At 43.9% G+C, this 16,220-nt stretch overlaps 1 protein-coding gene across 2 annotated transcripts; it reads right to left on the bottom strand.

Moving 5' to 3' along the window:
* Positions 1-70: 70 nt before the first annotated feature.
* On the bottom strand, positions 71-16,220 carry pkp3b (plakophilin 3b). Of its 2 annotated transcripts, XM_084154533.1 has the most exons (14): positions 16,098-16,220; positions 14,548-14,725; positions 11,548-11,636; positions 10,433-11,109; positions 10,166-10,289; positions 9,789-9,993; positions 5,207-5,381; positions 4,988-5,105; positions 4,345-4,509; positions 4,003-4,185; positions 3,703-3,856; positions 3,349-3,544; positions 3,145-3,232; positions 71-844 (listed from the first exon to the last, which is right to left on the bottom strand). In XM_084154533.1, exons 1-14 carry the CDS (start codon positions 16,101-16,103, stop codon positions 803-805), a joined length of 2,400 nt encoding a protein of 799 aa, XP_084010659.1. In that variant the 5' UTR covers positions 16,104-16,220; the 3' UTR covers positions 71-802. The 2 variants fall into 2 exon arrangements, with proteins under 2 accessions (XP_084010659.1, XP_084010658.1); XM_084154532.1 differs by lacking the exon at positions 16,098-16,220 and having other exon boundaries at positions 14,548-14,970.

Genomic DNA, 16,220 nt, shown 5'->3' with positions numbered 1-16,220 from the left:
AAACAATGTAGCACAGATCTGTGAGGGAAGTATATTTTCATTCTAAAAGGACACACTGAGGACAACTGTCTGGTCATGTCAGATGCTGTTTATTGTTAGTTATTTGTGGTGGAAATAAACAGAAGAGCCTCCTTGGATGGAACAGGAAAACATTGTATCACCATGAAGTGGAGACTGGGAAGATTAAAGGCAGGGGCTCTTTAAAATGCTCTGGTGATTATTAATTCATAGGGGAGTTTGGAGGGCACCCATCCTGTCTCTTGTCTCTCAATGAAGCATCCATGTACTGTAGAACTAACAACATCTAGAGGATTGTATTCACAGTATGTCTGTAGGAATGGCAGGTTGAGCCCATGTGGTATCAGAGATGAAAGGAGGCATCCAATGCCTTTTCCAGGATGAGTCCACTAAGTCCAAGCATTCACACACATGCATGCACACTGGCATGCACCGCGTACACACACACAGTCCTGTTCATCTTGAATCTGGAAGTCTGAAGCGAAGATTCCTCAGTCATCCAACACACTCTCATGACAATACAAATATTAAGCTGGTAAAGCAGTCCATTTTGATAGACCAATAAAATGTGATACAATAAAACATGTAAAAAACAATATTGAGTAAAGAAAATATGCTTCTCCTCAGTCCTTGGCGGCCGGTAAATACATTCTTCAGAAGAATTCAGGTTCCATCAATGCATCCATTGGAGACCAGATGTGGCAGGTTCATTGTGGGGGTCCTCCTGCTGGCTCTACCAGCAGGTCCAGAATATTAATCCAGTCAACGGGCCAAGCAGTCTGCTCTAAATGACCGTGTCAGTGAAGTCACACCTCGTGAACCCTTTCTGTAAAACACAAGGGAGAAGGCCACATAGATAGAGCAGTTTGTTTTTAGAAAGGGTAAATAGTAGGGCCGGGACGATACCAGTATCGCAATATTTTTTCCATAGCAAAAATGAAAACACGAAGCAGATCAAACTCTTTGGTCCTTTAAAAACCTGCTGTATGTAAAATACTGTGTGCTTTAGCTTGGAAAATCAATAAATGTGACTCTGGATGACATCATAATGATGTTTGTTTCCATCATTAGGACTAAAGAAGTTAAATTCCGCTTTGTGTTTTGTTTCCTTGCCACAATACTAACGAGTATCAAATCAAATAAATCGATTCAAATTCTATTTGTCACATGCGCCGAATACAACAGGTGTAGACTTTACCGAGAAATGCTTACTTACGAGCCCTTTCCCAACAATGCAGAGTTAAAAAGTAAAAAAATAATAATAATTTGCTAAATAAAAAAAAAAGGAAAATAGTAACACTATAAAATAAGGAGTACCGATACCGAGTCAATGTGCAGAGGTACGAGGTAGTTGAGGTGATTGAGGTCATATGTACATGTAAGTCAGTGGAGGCTGCTGAGGGGAGGACGGCTCTTAATAATGGCTGGAATGGAGTCAATGGAATGGTATCAAACATGTATGGTTGATACCATTCCATTGACTCCATTCCAGCCATTATAATGAGCCATCTCAGCAGCCTCCACTGATGTAGGTAGGGATAAACGTGACTATGCAATCAGGATAGATAACAAACAGAGTAGCAGCAGTGCATGTGAAGAGTGTGAAAGTGTGTCTATGTGTGAGTGTGTGTGTGTGTGTGTCAATATGCATGTGTGTGTGTGTGTGTGTTTTGTGTGTGTGAGCGTATGTGTGTATATGTGTGTGTTGGAGTGTCAGTGTAGTATCTGTGAGTGTGTGGGTAGAGTCTAGTGAGTGTGCAAGAGAGTCAGTGGAAAAAAAAGGGGTCTATGTAAATAGTCCAGGTAGCCATTTTATTAACTGTTCAGCAGTCTTATGGCTTTGGGGTAGAAGATGTTCAGGAGCCTTTTGATCCCAGACTTGGCACTCTGGTACCACTTGCCGTGAGGTAGAGAGAACAGTCTATGACTTGGGTGGCTGGAGTGTTTGACAATTTTTCGCGATTCTGGTATGGTCCCGGCCCTAGTAAACGGGCCTAAATATTCTACAGTGTGAAGAGGGCACATAGAAGGGACAGACAGTGTTTACAAGTGTCAACTGAAGATTGATATTTTCCACAGAGAAAAAACAGACAGCCATTATCTTGGTGAGAGACAATCACTGGCTGCTTCCAGCATTCCACTGTCAGATTCCACACATGCCATTTAACTGACCATCCAGGGAAACAAGGGACAAGACACTGCAATACAAACTCAAGTAGGACTATAGCACAAAGGAGAGGACTGTCCAGTTGCTAACCACCAAGCCAAGGTGTTTTACTGGTCCTGTTCAATAAACCCCAAAACAACTAAAGCAAAGCAAACCATGATATAAAAGCTAGTCTAAATACATAACCGATAACAGATAACTAGATTGTATAAACTTTAACTGATTTTATTTTTTATTTTATTTAACCTTTATTTAACCAGGTAAGCCAGTTGAGAACAAGTTCTCATTTACAACTGCGACCTGGCCAAGATAAAGCAAAGCAGTGCGATAAAAACAACAACAACACAGAGTTACACATGGGATAAACAAAACGTACAGTCAATAACACAATAGAAAATCTATACACAGTGTGTGCAAATGTAGTAAGTTATGGAGGTAAGGCAATAAATAGGCCATAGTGCAAAATAATTACAATTTAGTTTTAACACTAGAGTGATAGATGTGCAGAAGATGATGTGCAAATAGAGATACTGGGGTGTAAATGAGCAAAATAAATAACAATATGGGGATGAGGTAGTTGGGTGGGCTAATTTCAGATGGGCTGTGTACAGGTGCAGTGATCGGTAAGCTGCTCTGATAACTGCAGTAACTGCACAGAATGAGGATTTCTAAGGGCCACAAGAAAAATTCACTTCCATGAAAATGTAATAAATATATTTATATTTGCTGTGCCAAAGAACTATGGGGGATATCAGTAGATCCAGGGGAGGGGATAATGCTTAGAACTGAGGAAAAAAATAGTTAGACTAACCGCTAGAGGCCATAAAGAAAATAAAGAACCATCTGGACCAAGACAAGAGGTTAGAGGGCCATGCACAATGGAAGAGGCCAAACGACTCAGTTTCCTGCTCTCCAATCCCATCTATCACAATGCCTATGTTAAATGGTGTTAGCCTCACCTGTTTATAATCTTTATGCAGCTTGTTGTACTGGAACATGTTGAAGAGTACCGTGGAAGCAGCCTTGGCAGCCTTCAGCTTCCCTGAGCTACAGTAGGAGAGAAACATAGTCAAACACAATGGGAGCCAGACAGGAAATTGGAAATAAAAAGCAGACACAATGAATAACAAAACCAAGAACACTGAGAGACAAGATTCACTAACCTGTTGTCGTGGGAAGACTTTATTGCAACAAGTTTGGGGAGTCCGTCAAAGTAGGCGATGTCTCTCGCTGCGAGTGAGCTGCCTGCAACCAGGTTGTTGAGGGTCCCACATATGTTGACCACCACTTCACCGGAGGGTTCCTTCTGGTGGCCATCGGTGGGGAGCTTGGTCACCAGAATGTTCACTACCTTCGTAGCTGGAGGTCAGAAGGGAGAGAAGTAGCCATTCTTTAAAGTCTCTTATAAGGGGAATTACTGTGATTAATGTGCATGGAATGGATGGATACAAGGTTGCAGGCAGGAGAGACAGAGGTAGAAATGAACAGTGTGGGGTACTGGGGGTTGAGAGTCTCACCCATGTCATCCTTGTTTCTGCTGTGTCGGGACAGGTTCCTCAGGAGGCCAGTGAGGGAACGCATCTCCAGATCGCTGTGTGTCTGCAGGAGGTCCAACACCACAGGCAGCATCCGCTCCTGCTCTAAAGCCACCCAACTCAGCACTGACGCCCACTGATACACAGGGAGGAAGGGGAATTCAACACCAGTGGTGAGTACATTTTCAGTTTAACTGTAAATCTGAATGATGCATAAGTAGCCTGTCATGGTGAGAGTGATGGCTAGGTCAGCCCGTGGGGCAGAGGAGGGGTGGGACCTACCCTGGTCTCTCCGGCTGTGATGTTCTGCAGGGCCCCTGCTGCAGCCTCTCGTGTTGCCGTGTTGGTCTCATAGTGCTGCAGCACGCGGTTATACAGCCCCACCACCTGGGGGTGCCACAGCCACTCCGCCCCCTTCGGCTGATTAGCCACCTCTGAGAAGGTGGACAGTTCCTGGTTCCGTCGCTATAGAGATCAGGGAGATAGATTAATAAAAAAAAAAACAGATCATGGTCCCATATCCATCAGGATTGCATGACAACATACTGTACATGTTTCAGTATCTTGAGGTTTAGCCGCAATTTGATATTTCCTTTTGGTTTGCCTTGTGTAAATGACAGCTACCTCCTTTGCCTTCTTGCTCTGTGGGGTGAAACAGCCAATGGACTCAGTCTCAGTAGTGGCTCTGGCCCGCGTAGGCCCCTCCAGTCGCCGTAGGGTTGAGGGAGGGATCTCACTGTACAGCTGATAAGACAGGTTCCTCAGGACACACACTGCATTCTCTACACCCTGCAGGCACAGACAAAGATGGATAGAGAGAGAGAGAGAGAGAGAGAGAGAGAGAGAGAGAGAGAGAGAGAGAGAGAGAGAGAGAGAGAGAGAGAGAGAGAGAGAGAGAGAGAGAGAGAGAGAGAGAGAGGAGGTGAGGAGAGGGTGAGAGGGAAACACTGGTGGCCATTGTGTCTCTCAGAGCAGCATGAGTTACATAAGGCACAGCAGATAGGCCACAGCATGACCAGTCTAGCTGTCTGGTAGAAATTACAAATAGAACCACTAATGATGAACTGTACAGATACATTGATTGGCTCTCACTCTACCCCAGCTGAACCCATGAGTTGCTGAAGCCTGTAGTATATGAGATCAAATCAAATGAGATATTAAAATCAGGAAAAAGGTTTTGACCTGAAATAACATGCCCAGAAAAAGAAGCAATCACGTTGTGAAAGAAACACACAAAAATGTGCCATAAGGAGAACAGTTGGTGGACCTTGTCCTCTGTTTTCTCATCCTGAAGGGAGTTCTGGATGTAGGCCACCAGAGAGTCCACCAGCCCTCGCATGTCTCTCATCTGTTGCCTAGTCCTCTCGTTCATTGAGCTCAGGTTCCTGAACAGAGGAAGAGAGTACAGAGAAGCTGTATACAGTACATGTATCAGTCCGTGTACATTGTGTATGTATACAAAATGTAGGTAGATAGGTATAGCTACCTTAGGCAACCTGTGGTGTTGTAGAAGATGTCTGCCTCAGATGGACTCTGATGGATCAGCTCTGAATCTCCACCACTACACAGGGGCACCAGCACCCTCTCTGTGAGCTCACTCAATGTCTCTCTGGCCAACTTCTCCTTCAGACTGTCCTTTGAGGACATGTTCCACAGAATACCTGCAGGACAGATAGAGGAGAGACAGGGTCTACTGAACCACTCCGTTGGATACACAAAACAGCCTCTATGACCAGGATAGAGTGTGTGCTGATAACCTGACATCCAAATGATTTCACTTCAATAGGTCTAAACAATCACTGTTATCACAGTGGGAGTCATGTCATATGATGCCAAAGTAAAACCTGGGGAGCCTATTTTCTATTTTCAATGTGGCCAATAAACAATATCTGATGTATCAATATGCTACTACGGATCTGTAATGGGAAATGTTATTTCTATAATACATTAACCTTCACAGTATGATAAGAATGTCAGGGAAAGGATTTACGAAGCATAAGCTACACATCTATCGCCCACACATTGGTTTATCTTATGGCCTAGTCTGCAGATCCGTAGGTAATCCAGCCCCCGCCCCACCCTCCTCGATCCCTTTTCCTCAGAGCTGAGGATCCCAATCATGTTCTGCTCATGTGTTTTTACCTCTACTTTACTCACCAATGTTTGTGGTCACCCTCCCTTCACACCTTCATATTTCTCACTGTCAGTCGTGAATTATAATTATTTTACAGGTGAAGTTTTACAGCTGAAATGCCATGCAGGGTCTGCATGGCAACCATTTGATCTCAATCCGTTTCATGGGGATATGCATTTAGATCTTCTTGAGTTAAACAGTGAAGTAGCCTACAGTGTTGTTTTCATTTATGAAAGTTAGATCAGTGAGCACATTTTTGAGCAGATGGTGTTAACAAACTTTAGCATAAGCTTACCTGTGTTTAGTTTTCATCAAAGCCCATATTTTGGCCACATTAGAGAAAAATGCTACCATTCGCACAATCATCCTAAAATCTCAAATGAAATGTTTTCTTTCTTGTTTTTTTCTTACAGTAACGTTATACTGTGCTATTATATTAGGTTATGTTATGTAGAATACTATAATTATGTGATGTTGCAGACATTGATTCAGCATTGATCTAACTTTAATAAACAATCACCATTCCCTAGAGAAGTCTGTTCTCTGGGCAGATGAACAGTAGAGCAGTGACTGTAGGTAAAGTAGAGAATTCCCAACATTTGCAGAAGCTTCGGACCTTTAGCTGTCGGGAAGAGGGATCCGCAGCTACTCCGTTTTCTTATTAGCCAATGAAAGGTCAGTGGCTCCACATACCCTCCAATCAACTGATCAGAGCAGCATGGCCCTCTCCTTCTCTGTGCAGTGCAGTTGACCCAGGGGAGTGTTCAAATACATACAGGGTCCAGGAATCTCAAGGACTACTTACTCAGAGGAGGAGGCAGCCAAGCCTGAACAAAGCACAAGGGGCTGCTGGGAAATTAGGCTGCCCCTTTCAATGGGATGAGGGATTTGAGTGTCCTCAGGTTACAGGGCATTCTTCCTTCCCAGCTTGACCCACTTACAAAGGGAACCTCTATTACATAGTCTCCTGAGTGGCGCAGTGGTCTAAGGCACTGCATTGCAGTGCTAGCTGTGCCACTAGAGATCCTGGTTCGAATCCAGGCTCTGTCGCAGCCGGCCGCGACCGGGAGACTCATGGGCAGCGCACAATTGGCCTAGCGTTGTCCAGGGTAGGGGAGGGAATGGCCGGCAGGGATGTAGCTCAGTTGATGGGTTCGATTCCCACGGGGGACCAGTATGAAAAAAATAAAATTTATAAAAATATGTATTCACTAACTGTAAGTCGCTCTGGATAAGAGCGTCTGCTAAATGACTAAAATGTACATAGTTACTACCTATCCACATGCTCAACCTGTGTACAGACAGATTCTATCTCTGCAGACTAGAATTAGCCTCTGTTGTATTTGACAGAATCTTCAGCACCTGAGTGATACAAATACATTGCCAAAAAATGTGTGGTGGGCAACAATATTGATAATTCGATATGATATCGATATCGGTTTATGCTTGCTGTTACCCTATACAATTATGTAAAAATGTTTAACATACATGACTATTCCTGCAGGCACAAAACCCTCTCAACTTAACATACTTAACTGCCTGCTGATGGGGCATCAACAGGCTTTTCATTGTATCCAAAGTGGTTGGGTAGGTTAGGCCCCTAGAACATTCACACTTGGCGCAATGAGCAATCAGCAAGCAGTTGTCTGGACTTCATAAGCCGTAGAAGTAAACAGAAAATAAAACATTCACACAGTAGCAATGTTATTCATAAAACTGATATGATATTGATATCGGTTAGAAAAAAGCAAATGGCATTTATATACACTGCTCAAAAAAATAAAGGGAACACTTAAACAACACAATGTAACTCCAAGTCAATCACACTTCTGTGAAATCAAACTGTCCACTTAGGAAGCAACACTGATTGACAATACATTTCACATGCTGTTGTGCAAATGGTATAGACAACAGGTGGAAATTATAGGCAATTAGCAAGACACCCCCAATAAAGGACTGGTTTTGCTGGTGGTGACCACAGACCACTTCTCAGTTCCTATGTTTCCTGGCTGATGTTTTGGTCACTTTTGAATGCTGGCGGTGCTTTACATTTACATTTTATCATTTAGCAGACGCTCTTATCCAGAGCGACTTACAGGTAGTGAGTGCATACAATTATATATATATATATTTTTATACTGGCCCCCCGTGGGATACAAACCCACAACCCTGGCGTTGCAAACGCCATGCTCTACCAACTGAGCTACATCCCTGCCGGCCATTCCCTCCCCTACCCTGGATGACGCTGGGCCAATTATGCGCCGCCCCATGGGTCTCCCGGTCGCGGCCAGCTACGACAGAGCCTGGATTCGAACCAGGATCTCTAGTGGCACAGCTAGCACTGCGATGCAGTGCCTTAGACCACTGCGCCACACTAGTGGTAGCATGAGACAGAGTCTACAACCCACATAAGTGGCTCAGGTAGTGCAGCTCATCCAGGATGGCACATCAATGCGAGCTGTGGCAAGAAGGTTTGCTGTGTCTGTCAGCGTAGTGTCCAGAGCATGGAGGCGCTACCAGGAGACAGGCCAGTACATCAGGAGACGTGGAGGAGGCCGTAGGAGGGCAACAACCCAGCAGCAGGACTGCTACCTCCGCCTTTGTGCAAGGAGGAGCAGGAGGAGCACTGCCAGAGCCCTGCAAAATGACCTCCAGCAGGCCACAAATGTGCATGTGTCTGCTCAAACGGTCAGAAACAGACTCCATGAGGGTGGTATGAGGGCCCGACGTCCACAGGTGGGGGTTGTGCTTACAGTCCAACACCGTGCAGGACGTTTGGCATTTGCCAGAGAACACCAAGATTGGCAAATTCGCCACTGGCGCCCTGTCCTCTTCACAGATGAAAGCAGGTTCACACTGAGCACATGTGACAGACATGACAGAGTCTGGAGACGCCTGCTGCCTGCAACATCCTCCAGCATGACCGGTTTGGCGGTGGGTCAGTCATGGTGTGGGGTGGCATTTCTTTGGGGGGCCGCACAGCCCTCCATGTGCTCGCTAGAGGTAGCCTGACTGCCATTAGGTACCGAGATGAGATCCTCAGACCCCTTGTGAGACCATATGCTGGTGCGGTTGGCCCTGGGTTCCTCCTAATGCAAGACAATGCTAGACCTCATGTGGCTGGAGTGTGTCAGCAGTTCCTGCAAGAGGAAGGCATTGATGCTATGGACTGGCCCGCCCGTTCCCCAGACCTGAATCCAATTGAGCACATCTGGGACATCATGTCTCGCTCCATCCACCAATGCCACGTTGCACCACAGACTGTCCAGGAGTTGGTGGATGCTTTAGTCCAGGTCTGGGAGGAGATCCCTCAGGAGACCATCCGCCACCTCATCAGGAGCATGCCCAGGCGTTGTAGGGAGGTCATACAGGCACATGGAGGCCACACACACTACTGAGCCTCATTTTGACTTTTTTTAAGGACATTACATCAAAGTTGGATCTGCCTGTAGTGTGGTTTTCCACTTTAATTTTGAGGGTGACTCCAAATCCAGACCTCCATGGGTTGATACATTTGATTTCCATTGATCATTTTTGTGTGATTTTGTTGTCAGCACATTCAACTATGTAAAGAAAAAAGTATTTAATAAGATTATTTCATTCATTCAGATCTAGGATGTGTTATTTTAGTGTTCCCTTAATTTTTTTGAGCAGTGTAGTTTTCCATATCGGTGCCCATCACTACTAAAAATATATTATTTTGGTTGGGATTCTATTTGGGATTTGAACTTTAAGTTGGACTCTAATTGAAAGAAAGTGTTGATATGAATCTCTGATTGATGACAATATACTGTATGCTTCTTCTGCTCACCTCATGTCACTTTTACTGTTTTGCTTTTGTTGCTCTCATATTGACACAGTATTTCCTTGAACTTTAAAATTGTAACTTAGTTTGAGATCCAAGCCGATTGTTACAGTATATAGATGATCTTACCAGTGATGTTCTTGCGAAGCTCCTCATCTGGTTCGTTCAGCACACTGATGAGCTTGGCTATTCCCCCAGCCTCAATGAGGGCCGCCTTGTTGTCCATGTTCTCATAGATAAGGTTGCGTGTAGCGCCTGTAGCGTAGCGCTGGACCTCCTGGCTGTCACTGCTGAAGAGCTGCACCAGGGCTGGGACACCCTTCAGCAGACGCACCTGTAGACAGGGTGGGTCAGGGGGAGACACAGGTGGATGACTGACTAGTCTATGTGACTATCAGGCTCAGCATGGAGAACTCTGTTTAGTTTAAACAGTAGGGCTGTAAATTCAATTTTGGGCAATGAAGTATGTTACTGTAAATGGCTATTTATTGAGAAGGAGCTGTTACCTGGTTCTTGGCATCACTGCTATGGTAACATTGGTGCTGGATGTAGGCTGCTCCCAGCACCTGCATGGCTGTGTCGGACATGAAGAGGTAGCTGACTGCAGTGGGCATGTCTAAACTGTGCATTCTGTCCACAAACACCAGGGAGGCAAAGGAGAGTGAGGTTAATCAGAAACCTATAACAGTTATGGAATAAGAACATAATGTACCTAGGGCTAAGTTTGTCCCTTTGATATTGCAGGAGATTTGAACAGCCCACGCATCTCTCACCCTCCGAGTTTCTCGTTGCCGTCAGCTGAATCCCTGCCCCCATCAGGCACGTCCATGCCTTTCCCTACACTCTTCATGCTGTGCAGGGAGGCTGGTCGGGGCAGGGAGTTCTGGTACTGCCCCCAACCTCCGTACACACTGCCACTGGCTCCGCCAGACACCTGCTGCCACTGCTGCAGCCCCGACGCTGAGCTCAGATGTTGCTGCTGCTGTTGTCTGTTGTTGATGCGACTGATGGTACGGTGGGCGGGGCCTTTGTAGGAGTGCTGGTAAACTAGCTCCGCCTCCCTCCACCCTCCGCCACCGCCTCCCGCCAGGGTTCCACTGAGGGTGCGCCTCATCGTTGCTGGGGTGGGTATACCTCCACCATGGTAGGAGTGGCATTCTGTGGCCATGCCATCCCGGGCCACCCAGCTGGCCACAGGGTTGGGCTGCTGGTGGGGCAGGGTGAGCAGGCCTCCCACACCCAGAGCCACTGCCTCTTGGTCAGCCTGACACATTGATCTGGACCTGGTGGTCCTCGCCCGGCTAGTCTGGTAGCCACCCAGCTGGATGTCGTCATGGTGGTGGTAGCCAGTGTTGACTGGAGGCTGGTTGATTCTGTATCTGGGTCCTAACTCCACCGCTGAGCGAGACGAGTACCCACCACCCAAGTACTGCTGGGATACCGGGGGCATCTAGAGGACATACAGAGAGGACACTGTTAGACTTAACTATCTACACTACAATAATCCCCAAAAAAGCAAACATTGGCCAAACTGTCTAGTCTAAAAATGAGGTCATCGGTAAGATGTTTTTAGACTCTTTGGCCAGTAGAATCCTGTCGTGATTCTTGTTCCTGTGTCTCATCTAAACACAGTCATGATAGGATCCTGTGAAATACTGCATGTATGTGCTGTGAGGGTGCAGCTGTGAAGTGTGTCACTGTGGTAGGACTGTGGAGCTTATCGTCTATTTTTTTTAACGCATATCTCCCCTGGTTTAGATAAGGGACAAAGGTTGCATGGCTTTCAGCTAGAAAAGCAGGACTTTGGGGCTGTTAGATTAGGGTTTATCATGAAGACAAAAATCAACACAACTGAACATTAGAAAATATGAAGTCCTACAGTACTCACCGTCATGGTCCTGCTCCCTGTGTTATACACCATTGACTTAGAGCTGAATCCGGGGTTGTACGTGTTATATCTCATTGTGCCACCATGGTCTACATGTGGATAGAGAAAGACTTTGTCTTAGACAGAGAAGGCAACCACAATTTTCTCCTGAGATTACAACTTCGTAATTAGTCTAATTACATATCAGTGAAGCACCTGTTCTTGTTACCAAACAGTGTGACAAAGGATGACTCTAAATAGCTTTGTGCCACTTGCTTTACTATTTGGACTCATGGTTACTATGTTTGTGCATGAGAAAACAACAACAACATCAGCCTCAGCTGTACACCAAGACAAGCAGCAAACATGTAGAAATGTAAAGACACACCTAGGGAGATATTGCACAATACCTCATGTTTTAGAGTGGATTAGCCTGAAACTGGAGCTGCACTGTATTGAGATATAGAAACATTGAGGGAAGAGACAGGATTATGTTGGACTAAGCAAGCAGGCTAGTATACCTTTGGGATACTCTTTTTTTGTGAGAGAGTGATTAAAACTGACCCTGGCATTTCATACTGGACAAGTTAATAATGAACACTAGAAAGTAATGTTGACACTATAGCTTAACTAATATGGTATAGTGAGGGTTAACTGAGTGGATATGTCCCAGTGAGGCTGATTCCTGGCAGAGTGACCTAGCAGGGGCTGAGAGAGGTCAACTAAACTGTGTGGGAGGATTGCATGCCTGAGGGTTGACACTGAACAGGCCAATTCCATGTCAAAAGAGTGTCTACTTACTCACAGGAAACGGCTACAAAAACATTTTTTACGCTGACTACAGACGCTCACTTCAATTCGATATTAATACCGGACCTTTTATGTATATCTTAACTCATAAACTTTTAATAGTGATAGAAAAAAACACCCAAGGGGAGGTTCGTTAAACTAATTCCCTGCATGCACAAAGTTGTCTCTGCACCGTGTGAGAGCTGAGCTCTGTCCACTACTTTGCAGATCAGTGTTACTCTACCTTTAGGACGTCTGAACATTAGGTCATAAAAATCTGCTTTTCTTACGGTGTATACAAGTACTGTATGTTTTCACTGTATTACCATGGCAACAGTGTGATAATATAGTGTTGTAAGTCATTTGAGACAGTATTATCTATAGCCCCCTGTTGAGTTTGAATAGGAGTTGCCATAACATAAGCTTTTGTCAAATAGACTGCATTGTATTCCTGATACCCCCTCCATTATGAGTTTTACACACGCACTTACACACATACACACACACACACACATGAATATGATCAATTGTTGGGACTGTACTTCACTGCTGAGTGAAATAGGCCTACTATCACTGTTTTCAATTAAAATACCTTTTTCTAATTACAGTTTAAACAGCACTATAATTAACAGTATAGTTTTCCCAACCCAAGTTGTTTGCCTTCTCATTGCAAAACACAGGCAGCTGACTGATTTATGTGTTGGTTTCACGTAGTTCTTTCTGAGACGCCATCTGGCCACAATATCCAACCCAACCCACTCAACCCTGTCCAAAATAGAACATGAGCTGAGCAGCTTGGTGCTTCTGATAACCAATTCTGAAGAGCTGAATGGATGGACAGGAATGTTCCATACATCAGAGTCCCATTTTATTTATTTATCAGAGCTTTATGTTATCAATAACCACCATGACTAGCAGTTCAAAACTACCATTATACTTTATCATATTATACTGTATTGTGTATAATTTCCCTCCCCAATCCTGTAAGAAATAATGTAATAAGGTGTCAGCTATCAGAAATTGACATCCTAAAAACCTGACCCACTAAACCAGCTGCCTGAGGATCTCATTCTAGTGTTCAAAACATTCTCTTTTAAAAGAGGCCACAGTCCCAACTGTGTAACCAGTTTGAGGAATTCAGCTAAATTCCCCTTCTATTATTAGTGTTAAATCAGTCAGCACAAGGATAAAAAGTTTGAAGACTAAATATTACCCTTTTCTTCAATAATTATCTTCTCTCACTAAAGCCTTGTGTGCCACAGCCTTGTAAGAAGCGAATGACAAACCCATGAAATGGAATCTGTCACGTACATAATATGGTTCATTGCCACATTCAGTGATGATTCCTGACTGTGACTAAATGTTATGATTTTTCAGAATACCAGAATATCACATATTCTGTGTAAAAGCAGCTGTGTATGAATAACGTTTTATATACAGAATTACTGTGAAAGTTTGGCATCTGGCAAGACAGATTGAATGCTTTACTGGTTTGGCTGAGCATCTGTAGACACCAGAAGTAGCTTAGTGGTTAAGAGCGTTGTACCAGTAACCGAAAAGTCGCTGGTTCTAATCCCCGAGCCGACTAGGTGAAAAATCTGTCGATGTGCCCTTGAGCAAGGCACTTAACCCTAATTGCTCCTGTAAGTCGCTCTGGATAAGAGCGTCTGCTAAATGACCAATTTATTTATTTTATTTTATTTAGAAGTGAGGACCATTGGTCAGAACACTCAGATGTGTTACCTTGCCCCTGCATGTTATGAAATACCTGCAGGGCTGCATTTTTATGGTATGTATGAGAGAGTAATATAGCCTAGATGGGGAGTTGGAGGGGGCTTAGGGGAAACCGCTGTATGATTACTCACACCACACTATAAGCCACTAACCCCATCTGGTACCAGCAAGACCAGTCTGCCAAGACAAGGACTAGTTTCACTGATTAGAATACAATAATAATCAATCAATATTGACAAGTCTTTAGGCTACCAATGATAAAATGACCTTTTCCATGTTTTGTACGTCAAAGGAAAACGGATGATAGTAAGTTTGGACTGGTCTGGTGTTGAAAGTGTAGGGTTGATCCATCTTCCATAAGGGTGTAATTTAAAGAACTCCAAAACTTTGGTCTGGTCTACACACAGCTGGTAATTCGTTTATGCGTTTAAGTTGAAAAACAAATGCCTCATATTTCTAAAATGGGACACATGCTAAAATGTATAATAAGTTGCCCACCTGGGGAGATGCAGTTCGAGCCGTTCAGCCGTGTGAGAGATGAGGACCTATTTTCGGCGAGGCGCAAATGGACTTGTTGTTGAACCCTCTTAGTCCTTTCCACCTCGTCCATTATGGAACCCCTCGGTCCCAACTGCACATCGGACGGGACTGCATAAGTGGTGACCGCGGTGTTGGGCTGTAGGGCGGACAGAAAGCAGCTCTCTGAAGCAACCGTCGCACTCATTGCGATAACCGCAAATTGAAACAATCCTTTAAAATTGACAGAGGACAATCAAAGAGTCCCTAGTTCGTTATTATGTGTAAATGACGCCCAGCTCCTATGTATAAAGTGGCAGACTCATGCATTCAACTCTTATAATTCCCAAAGGCAGGTAGACCACCCTGCTGCACTTCTTTCCCGTCAGTTGCAACCTTCTCTCTGAGTCTGAACTGATGCTTGCCTCGAGCCAAACGCTAGGAGGAGTTATTTGATGTCACGCAGTCTCACATTGGCCATAGCCTACTGCAGCAGCTGCAGATAAATAACCTTGTAAAATGTTTCAATTAAAGCTGGAATCCTTAGTCGCTACATACATTTTTGCTGAAAATCGAACTTTTTAAAAGTTTATATTCTGTTAACTCATACCCAAATTATGTTGTTGACTCATTCTATACTCGTAAATGTGGCCAAAGCATAAAAAACTTCAAACCCCCACCTAAAACTTGTAGGCTATCTCAAACAGTTTCAAAAACGCTTGCCAATTAGCAGTCTACTGGCATGATTATTTTTTATGACAGTATATGCCCACAACATTCTGTTGTTGGGGTACACGTACACCCACCCCATTTCAACACACAAAAGCTGCTTTTTAACTAACTTAATTACAAATGTTTGAAAGAAAACTATTTCACTCATATTGTAATTAATTAATCTGGAAACACTGGTCTGTTACTTTAATGATTCTAGATTCCCTGTCAGAACCCAAAATACAAGCTTGTTTTACAACCCAAAATACAAGCTTGTTTTACTCCAATGTTTGTAAACAATGTAAATGTAAACAAACACTGCATAGCCTCAAAACATGTTTAAAACTATAATTTTGAGATCGTGGATTGTCAGTTGTTGTGTCCATAGCTCTGTTTATGCATTTGAGAGTGGTTACATTTCTCCAGGCCCATCCCTCAACTTTTTACCACAACACAGATGGGGTGACGTTTTGTTATTGTTTCAATTAAGGATTCTAGCTTTAAGCCAAGGCAGGCAGCATACTTTCTTATCTTGTTTTTCCCTCACTACTGAATTGAAGTGAAATTATTCTACGTTATTATTTAGCCTTATAATTAGTTATGAAAAGACAGGACATCATTTGACACCACGTCATCTCCTTCTGAACCAACATTGCATACCTTACCATCTTTGACCCATGCCCAGTTTTAGTTACCTAATGTAGGCTATGTATATGGTACAGTGTGGTGCAAGATACAATAGGAAACTCAAAAGGCTTACATGTATCATTATCCCATCAGATAATCCAATCACCCCAACATAGTTAGATTAAGGGACTCACCATCATAATAGGTTTTAGTATCCTTTGCCAGATTGGTTAAAATGTTTTCTGTCTTCTTTCAGTATTCCTTCTATCTGTCCTCTTCAGTTAGCTCTAGTCCGTCTGTTCTCCTTTCCTGAAATC

Source organism: Coregonus lavaretus, assembly GCF_964263955.1.
Source record: "Coregonus lavaretus genome assembly, chromosome: 37".
Lineage (NCBI taxonomy): Eukaryota > Metazoa > Chordata > Actinopteri > Salmoniformes > Salmonidae > Coregonus > Coregonus lavaretus.
This window is presented reverse-complemented; position numbering and strand designations above follow the sequence as displayed.

Excerpts from the sequence above, each read along its gene's own strand:
- pkp3b (XM_084154532.1), bottom strand. The coding sequence starts at position 14,773 with ATGAGTGCGACGGTTGCTTCAGAGAGCTGCTTTCTGTCCGCCCTACAG. Across the intron at positions 4,510-4,987 it reads ATGAGAAAACAGAGGACAAG|GGTGTAGAGAATGCAGTGTG; the intron begins GTCCACCAACTG and ends CTGTGCCTGCAG. Across the intron at positions 4,186-4,344 it reads AGAGCAAGAAGGCAAAGGAG|CGACGGAACCAGGAACTGTC; the intron begins GTAGCTGTCATT and ends TGATCTCTATAG.